The sequence below is a fragment of the Nymphaea colorata genome, chromosome 7 (genome assembly GCF_008831285.2).
Source record: "Nymphaea colorata isolate Beijing-Zhang1983 chromosome 7, ASM883128v2, whole genome shotgun sequence".
Classification (NCBI taxonomy): domain Eukaryota; kingdom Viridiplantae; phylum Streptophyta; class Magnoliopsida; order Nymphaeales; family Nymphaeaceae; genus Nymphaea; species Nymphaea colorata.
The window spans coordinates 23,854,674-23,877,304 of NC_045144.1; the positions used below are offsets into that span (position 1 = coordinate 23,854,674).

Here is a 22,631-nt window from a genome sequence, read left to right on the forward strand (position 1 = left end):
AAAGCTTTTATTCACAAACATATAGGATTTGCATAAACCAAATGACTTGCACATGATCCAAAAAATCCTTAGTCCTTGGTCTAATTACCTCTGTTAAAGGCGGGAGGAAGAGTTAGACCTTGTATCGATGGGCGGATTCCTTTCACTTGAACTTTTCACAGAATCCAATTTAAAATTTTGTTGATTTGCATAACTTCCTGTTTCTACAAACAAAATATAGAGCACACAGGGAGGGGTGCAAACAATCACCTTCTTCAATAAGCCCACCTTTGTACACTCCCTTATCACTCAAAGCCATGAGCTTGCTGCATATATGTTGTCTCAGAATGAACCCCTTAGAGAAGCATTTTTAACATTAAGCTGATATAAGCTCCATCCAGAACAAGCAGATACAAAAATAACCAAACAAATAGTTTTTAGCAAAGTAAGCATGTCATAATCATGTGTTTGTTTTATGCATTATTTGAATTGCAATGAGATTTGGATCTAGATATAAGTTAGCTTGAAAGTGCTTGTGTTTTGCAAAGTTATTAATTTTCTTGAATTAATATTCAAGATTTAGACTTTTGTGCTAGTGAATGAAATACATGTACTTGTGAACATACAACTGAGAATTGGTCCTGATGGCCATAAAATTATATTATATCATTTATCCAAGTCCATACATACTATATATGATGTTTGTTAATTATGTGTTAAGCAAATACAGTAAATGAATCATATGAGAAAAATAGTATATGCATCAAAAGTAGGCTTAAATGACTATGTTAACAATAAATACTCGTAATGATTATGCATATCTGGTCTGACTTTAATGGTTTGAACTATTCAAAGGAATAGAGTAGTACGATCTCTTGTGGCATGGGAAGGAGGTAAGGGTTTCCCTTACCTACTGTGTGAAGCTAAGTAGGGCCAATATTCACCATCTGGGTTTTTGGTTATTTTGTTATTGTTGTTTCTGCCATGTGTTTACCTAGAAAACATATTTAGGGGTGATCCATTCCTTCACCATGAGATTTGGGGACCAACATCCAACTTGCTGTTTAAGGCCTAATTCAGTGGAGGAAGACAGCGGTCCATCTATAAGTTTAGTGCTGACACCTAGTCATGTATGTTGTTGATGTTTTTAGTTGTACCTATAGGCATTGTATAAAACAAAAATTGTTGTGTAAATTAACCAGTGAGGTCGAATCACCACCCACATAGTGCCTATGCCTTGTCAGCAAAAGAAACTAAATCATGGTTGCAATCACGCTAACAGATAATTAATATTACATGCATTCATACATGAATTTATGATGAATGTTACTATGAATGCTAGTTATTTTTGTCCATGTGCATATAGATATTGAATGTATACATTAGAACTCTTAAGTTTGATTTGATAATAAGGTATGTTGTATGTTGCATTGCTAACCATGTGAGCTGGAATAAAACGATTGTATTAAGAAATTTCTCAAGTTCTTTTTCAGGTGATCGTGGAGTAACGAAGTAGCTACATTGTGTCATGATCTAATGTTTCCCAACCGGTCAATGTTTTGATTTAGATTTTGTGATTCACATGACTTTTTTTATTTTCTACTTTTATGAAACATTGGTTTGATGGTTGAATTTAAATTATTATTAATGTTAATAGTTTAAAGCTAGTTGGTAAAGATGCCTAATGATTTTATAAGTTGTTTTTTGACAGGTATTTCCCATGTGCTTGGATTTTGAAGTTAAAAAGATTTTAATTTTTTTTAAAGAAAATGGCTTCAAAAATTAGGGCTGTTACAATGTCAACTTCAAGGTCCATGCCGCCTTGATGCTTACAGTAGGATTATGCCATCCCTTTAGAAGCTTTTCTATTAAGTGAAATTTGAAGCTGACCATCATCATATTTTTAATAGGAGTCTTTTTCTTTTAACCAAAACTGTCAAATATGGTTTCCTTTAATCAGCAAGTGCCCATTGACTTTTTAAGGGATAAAATCCAAGGATTTAATTGAAAAAAAAGGACTTAAGAACCAACCATATCTATGCATATGGTATTTAACCAATTTGGTGAGAAACGAAAACCTAATGTCTTGTACTCTCATATAGTTATGTATTACATTACAAAGAAACTACCCATTCATGCTTTGATTACCCAAATAAGCAGCATGTATTTTGAACAATTTTTTCCTGACAACACGAATGGTAGAGAAGTAAGTGAAATTGTAAATAATAATAGACATACTCAATAAACACAAACATGTGGTAGCAAAGAATGAACTTCATGAACAAACTACTTCAGCATTGAGGAATTATTATAGCTCAAGTAAGATACTCTTTATTTTATGTGCTCATTATGTTATATGTCATTGTTTGAGTTATAATTGACTACATTAATGCTTCTTATTGATAATTCAATAACTTATCTGTCCCCTCACAAACGCAGGAACCATACAATGATACCACGTTCCAACTATTATGTGTTTTTTGAGTGAAAAACTAGAGACACATATAGTATTGGAGGTAGAAGACCAGTTTCTAGTGAGTTGTCATTGTTATCGATGTGTTTGTAGTAGGTCTAGTCTTGTTAAATTTTTGTGTTCATTTTATGTTTATATATTCCAGCATATAACACCCAATAGTTGACATTAAACTATTTGTATTGTGATATTTTGTAGTTTCATTTGATATTGTTGACTATATAAATATTTGAACAATTAAAACTAATGATGTTTTTGTTAGATGAATCAATTCAAAGGAGCTGATTTTGCTACATGGGTGTTTTATGCATTATCTTGCTTTAACAGGATCTTGTTAATGAATGCATTGATTTGGATATAACAAATTCTTGGTATGGCTTTTGTAACAGTGTTTCTATAACATGTTCTTGTGTTATCAAATATAGACATGAAAGTAGGATTCTATAACATGTTCTTCAATGGTATACATGAAAATAGGTTTTTGAAATTTACGTGTATTTTTTTTTTTTTACCAAATCTTACATGCAAAACATAATAAATGAAACTTGTTTACCTATACTTGTCTTTGTTTCTTTGTGTGGAATTCTGAGAGATTGGACTGACCTATCGGTATGGAGTCTGACTATTTTTGGTGCATTTACCAGGGGTAACCAAACCAAGAACTAGACTAAAATGTTTGGCTTTCTCAGACTAAATATCATCCAAAATCTGAGAAAGGAAACGTACCATAATTTTAAAATCATGCATGTTTTAAAATCTAAGTAGATCTAAAAAATGGACTTATAAACAAAAAGAAATTAATCTAAAGTTTGTTCATCTCCAGACCATCATAAATCAATGCAAATCAAGCTCTCATATCTAAAATGATGCATGCAAGGCTAAGTCATGCAGACCTAGAGTCTAGTTTCTACTTGGACTAGGATGTAGGACATGGACCTAGCGGAGAGATTTGAATTTGAAAAAAATTGACACCAGGAATTGAGAGATTCTTGTTCTAAATTGAAATAAGAGATGTCATGAAGATACATAATATGACATCATGTTAGGGAAAGTCAGGATCCAAAATCTGAGATTTGAAATCATGGTTCAATATCCAATGTTCTAATTTTGAGATCCAAAATCTGAAACACAAAATCCATAATCCAATGCTTAAGCTTTGAAAACTGATACCCAAAATCTAGATTCATAAATCCAAAATCCAAGATCCAAGATATATAATCTAAGATCTAAAATATAAATTCCTTAATATAAGGTTCAAGATCCAAACTTAAATAAACATGATCTAAAGTTTATGATTTGAGACTCGTATGATAAATGTGATTCAAAATCTAAAGCCTAAAATCTAAGATCTTAAATATAAGATGTGAGATCCATCAAGATCCAAAATCTAATGCTTAGGAATCAAAATCGAATACTTGAGATCCAAATCTTAGTAGGTTGACTCGGTTTAATGTCATGGTTTATATCAAGATGAAGTTTGAATCCAACACATGGAATTGAAATTCAAGATCCAAATGGGCTTGGGGTAAGCTGGTCAAAAGAACTAGGTTCAGTCTTGCCTACACTGAGTTTGAACCAACTTATGATGGGTTTGACTAAAAATATGTTTATCGTAAGTCAATCCATGTGTTATATAATAGATATTTCATTTATTTCATATGAATGAGTATTTAAGGAAGTTTGACTAGATCTAGGCTTTGGGACTAGGTTGTGAAGAGTAGGCTCTATGACCAGTCTGAACTAAGTCATAGAGAACTAAGCTAGGTTTGGACTTCATATCTACATGCCCTAGGTTTTTAAAATCATTTAGAAAAGTTGTTCTGAAAATATTTTGGAAAACTATGACTTGTATGAGGACCAAATAGATTCAAATTTTCACATACATGGGCTAATGCACACAGGGTATGCTACTAGGCTGACCCTGTCTAGTTTTAGACAAGTGGTTCATGTGTATGCAAGGTGAATTAGTGCATATTAAAACGTATGTGCTATGAATGATTGAAGAAAGCACAAAAGAAAACTACATTCTATATGCATGACTTTAAGTAAAACTACATAAGCAACAATATTAAATTAAAAGAAAGAGACAAGGAAGAGAGGGTCAGGTAAAAGACATTAAAATAAATCTAATCTAGAGAACAAACATGCTAAACTAAGCAAGAATTAAACTATACTAAATACAAACAAAAAGATAACTAAACATGCTAAAAGCAAAAGGAAAACTAAACTAAACATGCTAAAAGCAAAAAGAAAACTAAACTAAACATGCTAAAAGCAAAACTAAACTGCAAATACAAAAAGAAAAAAAAAGGAAAAAGGAAATTTCCTAAAGCTGGTTTTCTTGTAGAACCCATCCCCATGAACCCCCCACGCTGAGTCTGGTTGAGTCTAGGATAAATGCTAATGTAGCCTAAACCAAGACTTAGACAAAGACTCTCTTAAAATTTAACTTATTTTGAGGAAGACTCCTTTCCTGAATACCTGATTGAAATTTTTAACAACTTTTTGTGCTTCTCAAGTAATAGCTTAAAGTGTGTCTTCAAAAGGAGGGTGTGAGGACCTAGAGAGAGAAGGTGCAAAACCCCCTTGGAATTTTCAATTGAAGAATAAACTTTTGGCATTCTCTCTCCAATTCAACACTCCAAACCACAAGTTAAAATTATATTTTCATTCGTATTTTGCTCATTGTGATCTCGTCCAAACTTCAAGCTCGATTCTGTAAAAAGCCACGCATGCATGGAGAAGTGCTTTATCAATTCTTGATAAAGTATTTGGATTGACATTGAGTATGGAAAAATGATCAAAGTGAAAATACAAAGAAGAAAAAACACACTTTTAAACCTTATTCTAAGACTTGATATAAATCAAAAAAATGTTCATCCCAACAACATACAAATACCAATTATGTATGTGCCAGAGTAACCAGCTAAAAATCCTAGACATATCAATTGCTTATGTGTGAACAGACATTAACCATGAAGTGAGAAAATCACTATATGTTTTTGGGATATAATATGTATTGAACTCACATGTGGATCCTCGATCTAGGTTTGATGCTGAGACTCAAATCCAAGTCTAGATTCAAAGGAACTTCTAAAAAGATGGATCTAGATATGGTATAGGAGTTTGAGTTATGATTCAATGTCCATGATCTAAAAGGAGAATTGTGGATCTAGATCTATAAAGATAGATTAGATCTGAGACATGGATATGAGTTCCAGACATATAAATAAGACTTGCATATAATCTGGATCAGAAGTATGAAATGGAGACTGAAAATGGCAAGGACCAGGACCTAGCTTGAGGTTGGCTAGGTGGGTTCAAGCTGTATGACATGGCCTAAACCTGGGTCAAGTTTAGTTTCTGAAAAAAACAATTGGGTTCAGACCTAGGTTGTGTGTAGGCTCAACCTAGATGCAACCATTGGAAAAATTCAGTTTTGATGTGTAATCGGGATAGCCTTGGGCTTAGGCCAAATAGATACATGAAATGTTTATGAAAAGCTAACTTAAGTTCAAGTGGTTCCTAAGTTAGGTTTCATAAAAAAATATGTGCATGGTGGCAAATGGCCAAAATACCCCCTTGTGTGTGATTGTGGGCTGAAACATGTTCCAATAAAGAGATGGGCTTGCATTAAGGATCTGGAATCAAATAAAGTGACGTGACTCATACCCCATGTTTATGTAGAAGAATATGAGTAAAAAATGAAATGATCATTCTCATGTGTGTATTTCAAGAGTTTTAATGAATTTTCTTGATTTGACTGAACCAACCTATGGCTAGGGTCCTAAGTAGGCACTGGTTAAAATCTTGTTGAAAAATTCCTCTCGGATTGCTCTAAAAATCAAAAAACAAATTTTTACCAAGCCATGTATGACACATTTATAAAGAGAAATCAAAGAAGGCCATAAAAATCAGATTTTTATTGAAATTTTTGCAGTTCGAGCTAAGGGCACTTGGGAAAGCTATTTATCATAAGGACATGCTGAAAGATCGGAGGCTAAGGGCACTCAAAAATCTATTTACTTATAAGGACATAATGAAAGATCAGAGAAATTCGATTTAATTTTAAAAGGATTGAGCTGGACAAAAGTTTATAGAGTATAGCAAGCACTAGGAAAGATTTCCATGGCCTTCAGAATTGAATTGAACTCAGACCGAAAGGAATTAACTCAAACAAAACAAAGAGAGTATTGATTTGCTCATGATAAACATAATCCCGACTCGGTTTCAGCTCACTCTATCAGGTTGAGCTCAAATTCAGCTCAAACCCTTAAAAAAGGAGAGAGAAAGTACTCAAAACTGAATTATACTCAAACCGAGATGAATGAACTCGAACGGAACTAATGCAAACTTAATTTATACATGATGAACATTGTTCTACCTTAGTTTTAGCTGACTCTACCAAATTGAGCTCAAATTCAGCTCAAACCCCTAAAAACAAGAGAGAGAAAGCACTCAAAACTAAATTGAACTCAAACCAAGATAAATGAACTCAAGTCCAACAGAAGAAAACTTCATGTATAAGTAATAAACATGGCTCTAGCTCAATTTTAGCTCAAACTTCCAAGTTGAGCTCAAATTAAACTCAAACCCCCTGAAAATAGGACAGAGAAAGACCCAGTAGAAATCTGCAAGTTAGTACATGAATGAAACTTAGGCTGGCTGACTCAAACTCAGTGAAATAAAACTTTCTCTCCATTAAGGTATACTTGTTTTGGCTTGGTTGAGCTAAAGATCATAGTTTCAGAAGCTGATCTGAGCTTTAGGGGAGTTGGCATTAGACTAAAATCACTCTGGTGTAACTCTAGCTACTCTTGGGTTCATGTAAAATTGAAAAATCGCTTAATTGCTCAAATGTTAAGTGTTTTTTAGAAATTTTGGAGAAAATTCCTACTTTCTGGGTGTAATGCTAGGATGGAGACGCAAAAAGTTATAGTTTGGCCAACCTAGGTGGTCTGGGTCTAGGTGTTCAATGTTGGTGTGAAAAGCGCTTGTTTGACTCAAAAATGACCTTGTTCTTGAAAATTAGTCATTGAAAATCTATTTAGAGATCTGATGATGAAGGGCAAAATAGTCATTTGGAATTGTAAAAATTTTGGGTGTTCACAAACACCCCTCTTTGCTACTGAGCTGAGAACCGTGCCTAGTGGCAAAGATCGAACACCCATCTTGAAAATGACACTATTTTTTAAACCAGAGTTTCAAAAAGAAAAATCTAGTTTGAAATTATATATAAAAAAATGCCCTGGTGTCAATACTGGCGTGATGCTTGTGAAAATGCTTGAAAATTCTTGTGGAATATATTCATTGGAGTACTTGTTTGCATGTGTGCACTGTAGCATAAAAATCCTTGTAAAATTTGAGTGCTCATGAAAATGCTTGTAGAATTCATACAACACATGTTCTTGTGTGCTTGTTTGCACCAGAACATGAAATTCTCACCTGAGTGCTTGTGAAATGCTTGTAAAATTCATGCAATGAAATGCATGTTCTGGTATGCTTGTTTGTGCTGAAGCATGACAATCTCATGTGAATGATTGTGAAATACTTGTGGACTTGTAAAAGTGCTTATCAACTTTGATAAAATTCTTTTGCTTGTATATCTTCTATCTTGTATGAACTTGCATGATTTTGTTTTTTGTAGAATCAAAAACTTTCCAACCAATGTTATGAAATTCATCTAAAACAATTGTTCTTTCATTTCCAAATGATAAGGAAAGGAAGAGTTGCTCTCTGTGTCATATGTTTCTTAGTGCAGGATTTGTCACTATTCTGACTTTTATTCATTAGAGAATTCTTGGACATGGTCTCCCTTGGCATTTCAGAAAGGCATTTCACTCATTTTGTTCTTAAATTGGCCATTTGTTGTTCTTTTACTCTTCTCTTGTTTTCTTGATATTTTGGGTTGACCTTCATCCATAAGGGAAACACCTTACTACCCCACAGGCTACTACAAGGCTCGATCGCTTTGATGGCTAGGTAGCTTTATCATGTGCAATGTCATGTCTATTGGGCTTTCTACTGAACCCTTGTAACAAGTCTTGGGTCGACATCTCCTAGACCAGTTGGCCTTAGGGTACTAGTGTAGAACGAGCCTCAAACTTACTTGGTTGAGTCCAAAAGGCTTTAGAAGACTTAAATAGACAAACATTCATCGATCACATAACTCATAGGATAGACTCAAATCATCTTTACTCTTGAGTACTGATATGACTACATTTTCCCTTAGCTTATCTTTCAGCACTTATTTTCATTCATTTTTTGTTCTTAGTCCTGATTTGGTTGTGTCAATTTGATCTTTTGTTTTCTTATTAATTTTTGGTAAGCAATTGTTTTACTAAATGAGTCAAAGCCAATGACATTTCCTAGACTTTCATTCCCTCTATTTCTTTGAGCTCTTCTCATGACTTATGATGTTGTCCTCTTAAAACTCGTCCCTCAACGACCATCAAACTAACTGAATTTTTTTTTGTCCATGTAGAAAAACTGATATCATTAAGTGCTTGCAAGATGCTTTATGATAACTTGTAAGGAGTGTTTCATCATACTATAAATGTCTATGATACTTCTACATGCCAAGGCATGAAAATGTGCACTGAAGTGTTAAAATATGTACTAAAGTGTGAAATCTTACATTAAAGTGCAAGTTTTTTTTTCTTGTGGGTCCCACACAGATATGGGTGCTTGTGGGTCTTGTATAAATATGAGTGATTGTGGGTCCCGTACAAATATGGGTGCTTTAGGGTTTCATATATGTATGAGTGCTTGTGCTTGTGGGTCTTGTATAAATATGAGTGATTGTGGGTCCCGTACAAATATGGGTGCATTAGGGTTTCATATATGTATTAGTGCTTGTGGGTTCCGTACAAATACTGGTGTTTGTGGGTCTCTTATGAATATGAGTGCTTGTGGGTCCTTTATGAACACAAGTGCTTATACAATAGAAAATATTTAAATTTTGTATGTGGCAAAGCATGAAAATGTGGGCCGAAGTGTGGACATGTGCACCAAAGTGTGGAAATATATGTTCAAGTGTGTGTATTTGTGTGAGCCGAAGCACGAAATCTTATGCAATGGTACATATACTTGGGGGCTCTAAAGCATGAAATCTTATGCTAAGACACATTTACTTAGTTGCACCAAAGTGCAAAAATCATATAATGGAATCAAAACTTTGAAGACTTATGCAGATTAGTACCTTTACTTGGGTGCGTCAAAGCACGAAATCTTATGTCAATGCTCGTTTACTTGAAGGTGTTGAAGGATGAAATCTTACAGCAAAGCGTGTTTACTTGTATGTACTAAAGCACAAAAATCTTACACCAAAACATGAGACTTGTGTGCATTAAAGCACAAAAATTTATGGATTGGTATGTTTATTTGGGGGACATCGTGGAATCTTATGCCAAGGCATGTTTACTTAAGGGAACCAAAGCATGAAAGCTTATACTAGAATATGAAATTTTGTAAACTTTTGTCAACTGATACGTTTCTTTCGGTGCATTGAAGCGTAAAATTTTATGCCAAGACACATTTATTTGGGGTCGTTGAATTGTGAAATCTTATACCAATGCATGTTCTTGTAAAACTTGTGTGCCCTGAGGCATAAAAAATTGGCTAAAGCACATAATCATTTTGAAAACTTGTAAAACTTTGGCTGTATCAAAATGCAAAACCACATACGAAAGCATAAAATTTATGGTAATTTGGGTGAACCAAAGTGTAAGATTGAAAACTTGTTCGCACTTGTATGTGAATAAAAAACTTGCCTACATTGATGTACAAACCTGAAAATTTGCATGTGTTTGAAAAGGTTGTGCACTAATGTGCAAATTTCGATAAACTCATATGCACTAAAGTGTGAAATTTTAAAAACTTTTATGCACTAAAGCGCGAAAATGTTGTGCCGAGACAAAATTACTTGTGAAATTTATTTGCACTGAAGTGCACAATCATGTGAAAAACTACAAAAGTTGTATGGAAATGAGAAAACTTGTGTGCAATTGAAAACATATATATGATTTAAAAATTTGAGGCATTAAAATGTGAATTTCATAAATTTGTATGCATTGAAGTGCAAAATTAAAAAACTTGTGTGCACTAGGGTTCAGGTATTGAAAAAATTGTGTACACCAGAGTGGGATATTGGAAAAACTTGTGTGATTGAAAAAAATTGTGCACACCAAGGTGCGAGATTGGGAAAGCTTGTGAGATTTGAAAACCTATGTGCACTAAGGCATGAAATATCAAAAACTTGTGAAATTTGAAAACCCATGTGCACTAAGGTGGTGACCTTTGGAAAACTTGTGAAATTCGAAAGCCTACTTGCAATAATGTGTGAAGTTTTTGAAAAGAAACTTGTGAAATTGAAAAACTTGTGCCCACCAAAGTGTGAAACTTTGAAAAACATGTGAAATTGAAAAACTTGTATGCACCAAGGTGTAAGATTTAGAACAACTTGTGAATTTTGAAAACCGACGTGCACCAAGATGTAAAAAAATTGATAAACTTGTGAAATGGAAAAACCTACGTAGAATGTGCAAGATTTGACAAACTTCCGAAATTTGAAGACCTGTACGCACAAAGGTGTAAGACTTCGAGAACTTGTGAAATTTGAAAGCATGTGTACACCAAGGTGCCAGATTTGAAAAACTTGTGTGCACTAACCTTTGAAAACTTATAAAATAGAAAAACTTGTGAAAACATGAATGCTCCAAAGTGAGAGTTTTGAAAAACTTGTATGTGATTAGTAAACTTGTGCACTTGGATATGCAAAATTGGAAATCGGAAGACCTATACAGACCATAGCATCAAATTTGAAGACCCTTTGTGGACCAAAGTGTAAAAGTTTGTAAAACAGTGTGCACCAAAGTGTGATCTTTGGAAAACCTGTAAAATTGAAAAATGGATATGCAGTATGTGAAATTTTGGAAAACTTGTGGAATTGAAAAATTTGTGTGCACCAATGTGCAAAATTTTGAAAACTTATGAAATTGGAGAATCTGTGCACACCCAAGTGCGAGATTGGAAAGCTTGTGTGAATTTTTGAAAACTTGCATGGATCATGATGCAAAATTTGAAAAACTTTCGGGCACCAAAATGCAAGATTGAAAAATTTGTGAGCATTGAAATGTGGAATTCAAAACTTGTGTTCATGGGTGTGCAAAATTGGGAAAGCCATAAATGCTTGAAAACTTAAGTCTTTTGACAAAACTTAAAAAATTGGTAGGCACTTGGATGTGGAAACTTGTGAACTGATTGCTCCTAGATTTTGAAAACTTTGAAATTTTCTTATTGAAAACCTTTTGTGGTTATTTCCTTGTAAATTGTAATCTCATATAGAAAAGATCCCCCAGTATGAAGGGCAGAAAGGGAATGCATGGATAGATAAAGAAGAGTATCCTGGCCATCAGGAAGTATATCACATGGAAGAATACCAAGACACTTAAACATGAAAGGGAGAAAAATGACTCAAAGAAAAAAACTTGAGAAAGAGACCCCAATCATCTCCACATGGCATGAGAGAGAATAAGAAATGAAATGATAAGAATCTTGCTTTGAAATTCTGATGTTCTACTCATGATTGGAGAATAGGTTTTGATATCTAGGACACTTCTTAGAGTAGAATGTACAATATGAAATAGGAACAATGTCTTGATCGTAGTGATTAACAAACTGATGCGGTGAGAATCAAGACAGACATGTGAATAAATACACCATTGGAGGATGGGCAGACTAAGGTGATGAGACTGTGTTTGTTAGGATCGACCAATAGGAGATTCAAATAGAATGATAATGTTGACCCTAAAAGGCTTACGAGATCTTAGATGACATTAAAAAAGAAAATTCAAGACGATTTTGACATAGAAAAGCTTTTTTTTTTTTTTTTGAAAATTCATTCCAGTTTTCTACGAAAATTTAGTGCATACTATTGATGAAATGTAATGCAAAAAGATAAACATGTATCCAAACAAGACACACAAAATGCTTCAAACAACACCCCCCTAATGACACGGCTCTAGCATGCAAGTGTTTAAAAATAGTTTGGTCACCCAGAACTGAATATTTGAGATTTGAGACCATCAATTGTTCCATAGACTAAATAAGCCCATATACTTGGACAACAAATCCAAAGTATGTGGCATAGACTCCTCCAAATGGTTCTAAGGATTTTGGGTCTTCGTTCTCCTTGATCACTCACCAATATACTAACCTAATGTCTTAGTACGGGTGAGGGAAGGGCCAATACCTGCCTCTAGTAGGTTGGTCCAGCCGTTAAACCACCTTGAGCTAATGCATACATAGAGTATTATGTGATGTGATAACTAGGACAAATGGGAGAAGAAAATTTGAAACATGCAAACACTTGTGCAAACAGTTAGCTCTAATGCAATGGAGCCTAAGATGGGGGTCAAAATCAAAATGAGAAGCAAACATTGTTTTCAAACAACTCCTAAATTAATAGGGATAATGTGTAACCCTTTATATGAGTGAACATGAAAAATCTCTTTCAAGTCTAAGTCCTAATCCACATTAGAAATATATGTATACATCAAATGAGGGTACCTAAGTGGCTCTAAGGGTTGAATAACATCTAAAACATAGAAAAATGGAACATCCTTGTCTAGTCAAGATAGTGACAGGTCCCATTTGGTCACCCCTTTTGTTTACATGTAAATTCTTTTTATCATATCTTACATGCAGACTGTAATAAATGAGACTTGTTTACTTGTATTCGCCTTTGTTTCCTTGTGAGGGATTCTGAGAGAAGGGACTGACCTGTTAGTACAAGGTTTGACAAGGACTAGACTAAAATGTTTTGTTTTATAAGTCTAAATGTTGTCCGAAACCTAAGAAAGCAAACGTGCCCTAATTTTGAAACCATGCATGTTATAAAGTCTAAGTAGATCTTAAAAATGGACTGATGAGCAAGAAAAAATTAATCTGAAGTATGTTCATGTTTGGATAATCATACATCAATGCAAATTGAGATCTTAAATCTAAAACGATGCATGCATAACTAAGTCATGTAGACCTAGAGTCCGATCTCTACTAGGAGTCGGACGTAGGACATGGACCAAGCAGGAAGATCTGAATCTGAAAAAATTGAGATCAAGATTTGAGAGATTCTTTTTCTAAATTAAAATGGGAGAAGTCATGAAGATACAAAATATCATACCGTATTTGGGAAATTCAGGATCCAAAATCTGAGATTAAATCGTGGTTCAATATCTAGGATCTAATATTTGACATCCAAAGTCTGAGACATAAAATCCATAGTCCAATGCTTAAGATATGAAATCTGATATCAAAAATGTAGAAAGTTAAATTCAAAATCCAAGGTCTATAATCTGAGATCTGAAATCTAACGTCAATAACATAAGGTTCAAGATCCAAAAATTCAAACCATGATCTAAAGTTTATGTTTTGAGATTTGTATGCAAAATCTGATTCAAAATTCAAAGTTTAAAATCCAAGATCTAAAATCTAAGATGTGAGATCCATAATCCAAGATCCAAATTCTAATACTTGGGATCCAAAATCTCATACATGAAATCCAAATCTAAGTAGGTAGGCTCAGGTTTTTGTCATGGTTTGGATCAAGATGAAGTTTATGATTTGAACCCAACACTTTGAATTGCAATTCAAGATCCAAATAAGCTACGAGTAAGCTCGTCAAAATAACTGGGTTCAGTATTGCCTACACTGGCATTGAACCTACTTTGGATGGGTTTGAGTAAAAATGTGTTTGGCTTTAGTCAATCTATGTTTTGTATGATATATATTTCATTCAATTCATAAGAATGAGTATTTAAAAAAGTTTGACTAGATTGGGCTTTGGGACTAGGTTTATAAGTAGTAGGCTCTAAGATCAGTCTAAGCTAAGTCTTAGAGAACTAAGCTAAGATTGGACTCCACTACATGGTATAGGGTTTTAAAATCATTTAGAAAGGCTTATTTCTGAAAATATTTTGGAAAACTATGATTTTGAAATGGCTCTTGATGAGGACCAAACTAAATTCAGATTTTTACATACATGTGCTAATGCACATAGGGTACTATGTCACCAAGGTGCGGGGTGCAGGTGCCGGTGCGGCACATTTCAAAAAATTTAGGTGCGGCAGTGCAGTGAGAGTATTTACTATTATTTTTATTATTAATGTATTGTAATAATAATAATATGTATATAATATATATGACAAAAAATTGTCATAAACCACAAAATCATTAAATAACAACATCAAAACTGCAATTTGCTAATCATGATATCAATATCATTATCAATCATCAGACTTCAGTTCAACACTCAACAAGAAATATATTCTAGTTTTGAGTTCACAAAATCGCAGTTCATACAGTCATACTTCATAATTCATACATTAATATATATTACCTCTATTGTCAAAGTTGCGTTTCACTTCCATTTCCACCAATATCTTGATTTTCTTTAATGCTTTCAATGATATCATCATCATCGAATGCCTCAGAAGGAATAACAGGATCAGAAAAATCCATGTTAGCAGTATGTAAATTGTGTTCTTCATCGATCAAATTCATCTAGATTTACATCCCAATATTGAGATGATCCACAACTACATTTTATTAAAGATGAAAGTTAAACAATAAAAAATATTGACCATAAAAATATAAGAAATCTAACACAACATAAGAAATTGAGCAAAGCAAAACAACATAATAAAAAATACCTATATTCTTTTTCTTTCCTTGAAAGAAGACGTAAATTAGAATGCACATAAACCAAGTCCTCTGCACGTTGGCTAGTAAGCTTGTTCCTTTTAATGCTGTGTATATGACCATATATATTCCAATTTCTTTCAGAACACGATGATGTAACAGGTTGTGATAGTAACCTCAAAGCAAGTTTATGAAACACGGGCATTTCTAATCCATAAGATGCCCACTAATCAAAAGGACTGACGTCATCATCTTCTATTGTTGTTGCTACGCCTTCTAAACTAAAATTTCCTAAAAAAAACTTGTTATATTTATAAATTGCTTGTTTTCTGGTATAAGAATCTGTAAAAAGTATGTCCATACATGACATTCTTTGAGTGTTTAACTCATTATCTAGATTTGGAGTAACACGTTCAAGAGCTCCTTCAATCCATTTTTTAGAGTAATATTTCGGATTTAAAGAATATGTCATGCAATGCAAGGGAGTATTGCTTTTATCTCATTTTTCAACTAATATTGTACTTATGTGATCAAAGAACTCTGAATTATCAAGTACAATGTCCTTTTGTTCTTTCTTGAAAACTATATAATGAATTTGTTCAATCATATCTTCCCACATTGCATAAACATTATGAAGCATAGGTTCATCTTTATTAACAACTCTCAACATGCACCAAATTGGCTTTGTGAAATCCAAAAAATATGCAATTTTATCTCACCATTTGTTTCAACAATAAGGCTTATAATACTTTGAGTTTTAGCCTCATCTTCAACCCGATAGAAGCTCCACTCTCTACTAAACACCATCTGAATAAGTGCATCTCGCACTCTTTGAATTCTTTCAACATGACAATTATTGAAGCAAATCTTGTCTCTGCAACCTTTAACAATCTCAAATCAGAATAACTACTAAAAAGAAACAATGCATGTTGGTGATTGACGATGAAAATTATAATATTGCTTGCATCTTTGTCAATCTCTTGAATCCATGAGAATAGATCATGTCCCTTGGGATCTACATCTTCACTTGGAGGATTGCATATGTCCTTTAATGCTAAATTCAAAGTGTATGCAACACATGGAGTCCAAAAAATATGTGGAAAATATACATCAAACTAAGTCCAGCACTTTTGCATACAACAGCATTGTCTGTAATGAGCTGCACCACTTTATCAGGACCAACCTCCTTAATGGTTTCTACAAATAATTGCTTCAAATATCTAGCATCATTATATTCTCCAGATGCATCAACTGCATTCAAAAATATTGGTTCATCACGTGCAATGATAATGAAATTAATTAGTGGATGTCTTTGAACATCAGTCTACCCATGAGAAAAAAATTGGTACCCTAGTTGTGTTCCATAACTTTTTTCTTTCTAAACTTTGTTTAACCTTGTTTTTTTCATTTTGAAGAAGTGATGTACGCAACCTTTCTAAACAAGAAGGTATATATCCTGATAATTTGCTATTTGCAAGTATAGTACAAGCCTTCTTCCAATATGGATTTCTAACTACATTGAAAGGAATGCAGCTAGAATAGAAAAACTTAGCAATCACTTTATCTATTTCTGCCCTTCTGCAAGAATCAAAACATGTCTCTATAGTCTTTCTTTTTCTATCAGAACACTTAGGATTTATCACAATAATACTTGTTTTCTTCTTGTTGTGGATTGCATCAACACGATCTTGCAACCTCTTGAACTCTCGAGCTTTTTCTGTTGAAATTTTTTTACATCCTCGAATTCCATAACCTGACAATTTCAACGAATGTGCCTTCATTCTTGTGTAAGATCCTACAAATGTTGTTTCACAATATTTGCATACAAAATACACATTTCCACCACCACTGCCTACATCTTTAGTGACCGCTTTCATTTCTTTCCATAGTGGTTGTTCTTCATATGGATATGCTTCACCAAGTACTGTAGAAGACTTTGAAACATCACCTTCATCCACATTCACACTAGATGAAGAACCTATTGCAGGAGAATCTGAAACAACTTCTTTTCCTTCCTTCTGTTTGCCATCTTTTATGGTTTATCACGTTATCTAGTGTTGACCAGCTCTTGCACTGTTGCACAGATAGAACACTGAAAAATGAGCTTTAATTTTAAAAGTATCTATGGATATGAAACAATAATTGAAATAATTCAAGTGACATTTAGATTGAATAAATGACAAGAGGTTAGCAAGTGAGAAAATCAAGGAACCAAATCTTAACATTAAGCACCAATCAAGCATAAGGAGAGCTAGCATTTTGATCAACCAAGGCACAAGAAAAAAAAAATAGAACAACAAAGAGAGAATCATGATATAATCTTGACAAAGAATAGAATATAAATTATGAAGCATATATCCAGGCTTTGATGAAGAAGTCCCAACAGAAGGACCTCTGTTGTTCAAGTCGTCCAATATGATGCAAGCAAGTGTAGATAATAAGATAGACTTGGCTGATGGGGACAAAGTGGTGGCATCATCCCATCGTCGAGAAGGAAGCACCATCACTTTCCCCAATTCAAGAAATAAGTGGCTGACATGAAAGCATAGTGACTTCATCATATCATAGCACGAGCTATAAAAGGACCTCAGTTGTTCACCCTCTGATTTACTTGTGGAGGCACCATCTGAAGAAATTGGGACCTGCAATTGGTTCTGATTTGAACCAATACCCATGTTTGACTGAGAATCTATATTCTATACCCAACCTACACTAGATGCCTGAAGGCTGAAGCACGACTAACATCATTGTAAAGGCTCACAAAGTCCAAAAATTGTGATTCTACTCCAAAAACAGACAATCTACGCCTCAACAATGGATCAAGAAATTGGCAAAAGCTACTTAATTTCTATTCTCCACTATCATGTGCATTCTGGTCAGATTTCTGGGGCTGAACAAAAGAGCAGGCACCACCATCTGATATAACTATAAGGGATAAGAACTTTGGAATCTTCAAGGGCAGATATTTTCCATAGAACATCTCTATGCAACTGTCCCATATCTTCTAGAACATCTTTGCTATCATTCCCAAACTCATTAAGTAATGCACTCATGGGGTATGAAACTTGCAAAGAAGGAGAAAGCAATCAAGCATGCTATTTTCGCCAATATAAGAATTAAGAAGTAGAGACAAGCATTTATATGATGCTAACCTATTCTACCCTGTAACATTAAACTACACTGCAACTCTGCAAGTCTGCAATAGCTAATACGGTAATACGATGTCCTAAGAACAAGGTCACAGACTCACAAGAGCTCAATAGAAACATTTCACAGATATAGAAGGGAACGATGGTGACAACATCGCTGGAGAAAACGAGAGAAAATAGGGACACAGATGGCTGGAGAAAACGAAATACCTGGATGCCACCGGAAGAGATGATCGCAGCCAATGCCGGTCGCCGGACAGAGAGGAAGTTATTGCCGGCTGCCGGACAGGGAGGAAGCTACCGCCAGTGGAAGGGATCGCAGCAGAGAGAGAGAACGAAGAAGGCGTTAGCAAATAGCAAAGGGGAAAAAAAAGTCGTGCCCGATTAATTTTGTTCATTTGTTGAAAATTAAAAAAAAAAACCCTAAAAAAGAGACAAAAAGGGCCAGACTCATTTTTTACCGCACCCAACTCGCGTTTGACGCGAGTCGGGTGCGAGTCAATAAATGACATTTTTAGTTGGGTGCGTCTGACCGCACCTGACTCAGCGTTGACGGTCTTGGGTGCGAATCAGGGTCGTACCCACACCCGAATCCGCACCGCGTCGCGTCGACGCGGGTGCGGCTTCAAATTAGCCGCACCATGGTATCATAGACAGGGTATGCTACTAAGCCGACTGTTTAAGACAAGTGGTACATGTGGGTGCAAGGTGAATTAGTGCATATTAAAAGATATGTGCAGTGCATGATTAAAGAAAGCACAAAAGAAAACCAAATTTTATATGCATGACTTAAGTAAAACTATATAAGCAACATCATTAAATTGAAATAAAGAGACAACAAAGAGAGAGGCATACCTAACCCCTACACCTATCCTAATGACAATAACATTAATATAATCTAGAAAATAAACATGCTAAACTAAGCAAGAATTAAATTATACTAAACATAAACAAAAAGAAAAACAAACATGCTAAAAGCAAAAAGGAAACTAAACTAGACATGATAAAAGGAAAACTAAACTAAACATGCATAAGAAAAAGAACTAACTGCAAAAAAAATAGAAGAAGGAAAAGGAAATTACCTGAAGTTGCCACCCTAGCTGAACCAACTCCCATGACCCCTCACGCTAAGTCTGGTTGGGTCTAGGTTGAGTGCTAATACAGCCCAAACCAAGTCTTATACCAAGACTCTCTTAAAAATTTAACTTGTTTTGAGATAGACCCCTTTTTTGAGTACCGAGATGAAATTTTACCAACTTTTTAGGATTCTCAAAGAATAGCTTAAAGTGTGTCTTGAATTTAGGGGTGTGAGGCCCTATTTATATGAGAGAGAATGGGCAAACCCCTTGGGATTTTCAACCTAGGACTAAGCTTTTTGAATTCTCTCTCCTATTCAACACTATGAACCGTAGGTTAAAAGTGTATTTTTTCAATCATATTTTGCTTGTTGTTATCTCGTTCAATCTCCGAATTTGATTCCGTGAAAAGCCATGCATGCACAGAGAAGTTGTTCTTTGATTCTTGATAAATTATTTGTGTTGACATTGAGTATGGAGAACAAAGAATGCAAGAATATAAATAGTAGGAAACACGCTTTGAAACCTTATTTTAGAACTTAATATAAATTAGAAAAATGTTTGTCCCAACAGCATAAAGATACTAATTTCATTTATGTGTGCGCTAGACTGCTCAACTAAGAATTATGCATCTTTTAAGTGCTTACATGTGAATGGACATTAAAGGTGGAGTGAAAAAATCATGATACATTTTTGAGATATAATGTGCATTATGTTAACATGTGGATCTTGGATCTAGGTTTGATGCTGAGACCCAAATCCAGGTCTAGATCCAGCAAAAATTTTAGACGATGAATCTAGATATGGTATTAAAACTTGGATTATGATGAAATATGTAGGATCTGGAAGGAGACAATGGATCTAGATCTGTAAAGATAGATTAGATCTAAGACTTGGATATGAGATCCAGACATAAGAATATGACTTGGATTTGGACTGGGACCAGGACCTGGCTCGAGCTAGGCTAGGTGGGTTCAAGCAGTATGACATGGGATGGACCTAGGTCAAGTTCAGTTTCTGAAAAAAAAATAGGTTCTGACCTAGGTTGGGTGCCAACTTAGCCTAGGTGCAGTCTCTGGAAAATTCAGTTTTGATGTGGAATTGAGATAGCCTAAGCATAGGCTTAGGCCTACAAATCCATGAAATGTTTATGAAAAGCTAACTTCGGTTCGTGTGGCTCTTAAGTTAGTTTTTATGAAAAATATGTGCATATTGACAAATGACAAAATACCCTTGTATGTGATTATGGGCTGAAACAGGTTCAAATAAAGAGATGGGTTTGAATTAAGGATCTAAAACTAAAAAAATTTATAAACCAAGGTATATGTCTATACCATATGTTTATGCAGAAGAATATGGCTCAGAAAAGAAATGACCATCTTGCCTATATGTGTATTTCTAGAGTTTTGAATGAATTTTCTCTATCTGACTGAGCCAACATGTGGCCAGGTTCCTAAAACAGAAGAGAGAAAACACTCATAACTGAATTGAACTCAAACAGGGATGAATGAACTCAATACGAAACTAAGTGGAACTTGATTTATACGTGATGAACATGGCCCTAGCTTAGTCTCAGCTCATTTTATCAGGCGGAGCTCAAATTTAACTCAAACCCTTAAAATATGAGAGAGAAAGAACTTGAAACTAAATTAAAACTCAAACCAAGATAAATGATCTCAACCAGAACTAAAGAAAACTTGATTTATACATGATGAACATGGCCTAACTCAAATTTAGCTCAATCTTTTAGTTTGAGCTCAAATTCAGCTCAAAGCCCTGCAAACAAAAGAGACAAAGACTCTATGGAAATTTGCAAGTTAGTATATGACTGAAACTTGGCCTGGCTGACTCAAAATCAGTGAGATAAAACTTTCTTTACATTAGAGTAAACTTGTTTTGACTTGGTTGAACTAAAGATCATAGTTTCAAGTTCTAGGTGCTGATCTAACCTATAGGAGAGCTGGCTTCAGACTATAATGACTCTAGTGAGATAACTCTAGTGACTCTTGGGTTCATATAAATTTGAGAAATCACTTAATTGCTCGAATGTTAGGCAATTCTCGAAAATTTTGGAAAATCCTTACTTTTTGGGTGCCCCGTTGGGTCTAGGTGAATGCTGGTGTGAAAAGTGCTTGTTTGGCTTAGAAATGGCCTTTTGTTCTTGAAATTTGGTCATTGAAAATCCATTTTGGAGATCTCATGGTGAACGATAAAATGGTTGTTTCAACTCGTAAAAATTTTTTATGTTCATTGTTTTGCATGCTAAGCATGACTTGTATAATGTTTCTAAAACCAACGAGTAAAACATCTAACAACAAAAAAACAAAATGTTCTTATTGTCAAACAACATACGAGATGAACAGAACTGATGACATGAGACACAAATGAGACACAAACACCAGACAAAACATACATAATAAACAGAACATAAAATAAATGCCAGACTGAATAGAAAAAATGGACTGACGCAAAACAAATGTTGGATGAAAGGGGAATGACATTTTGTTTGTAAAATAATTTAATAGTGGACAAAGTGTTTCATTGTCTATAAAAAGATGAAAGTGGTGTGGTAGACAGGACCTCTTGTTTGTTTGGCCTTGCAAGTTAGTAATCAAACAACCTCTGAATGAGGTTATGTCAGCTGGAAGGAGATGAAGCAAACTACAAGCAGTTGAGCGAAGAGAGAAAAAGCAGAGGATGTGATGGTTGTGGGATCGACTGAGACCACATAACAAATAGTTTAACCACATACCAAAAGTTGAGCATGGCACAATTAACACATCAAATGGGCAAGGCCTCCTGAACAGCCATACGTGAGTAGAGGGAAGACGAGGATGGCTGCCATGAGGGGTGAATGGTTGATTACTTTGGAGCATAGAAAGGAAAGGTATGGGAGTGAATGGATGACTTAATGTTGTTGGCATGCAGTGTATCCAACTTAAGGGAGACAATGAATGCATGGATATATACTGCCTTCAGCTCTTGGGCAAGGATGCATTGGGAAAGAAAGCTTGTGAGGTTGGTGAAGAAGGTAATAGTTTGAAGGGTATGACAACCCTCGCACTAGAAGCACAAAGCAGATATCCCCAAGCTTTGATAGCCTCGGCCAATGACTTGAGAGCTTCAAGTTTAAGCTTTCGGAATTGGTGGAGACAAATATTCCAAAGCCTATCATTAGAAATGCTTTGTTGGCATATCAGTAAAAATGTTTTGGCTTCATCTAGGATGGGATCCCATGATATCAACAAAGCAAAC

At 34.7% G+C, this 22,631-nt stretch overlaps 1 protein-coding gene across 1 annotated transcript in view; it reads right to left on the reverse strand.

Annotated features, from left to right (window-relative positions):
* LOC116256965 (uncharacterized) overlaps positions 1–18,698 on the reverse strand; it is a 33,929-nt gene extending 15,231 nt beyond the window's left edge. The window contains exons 1-2 of the mRNA XM_050078629.1: positions 18,511–18,698; positions 14,850–14,938 (exon numbers count right to left, since the gene is read on the reverse strand). Of these exons, the coding sequence (XP_049934586.1) occupies positions 14,850–14,938; positions 18,511–18,698 (277 nt within the window). The remainder of the gene's footprint in view (positions 1–14,849; positions 14,939–18,510) is intronic.
* Between the last annotated feature and the right edge of the window lie 3,933 nt (positions 18,699–22,631).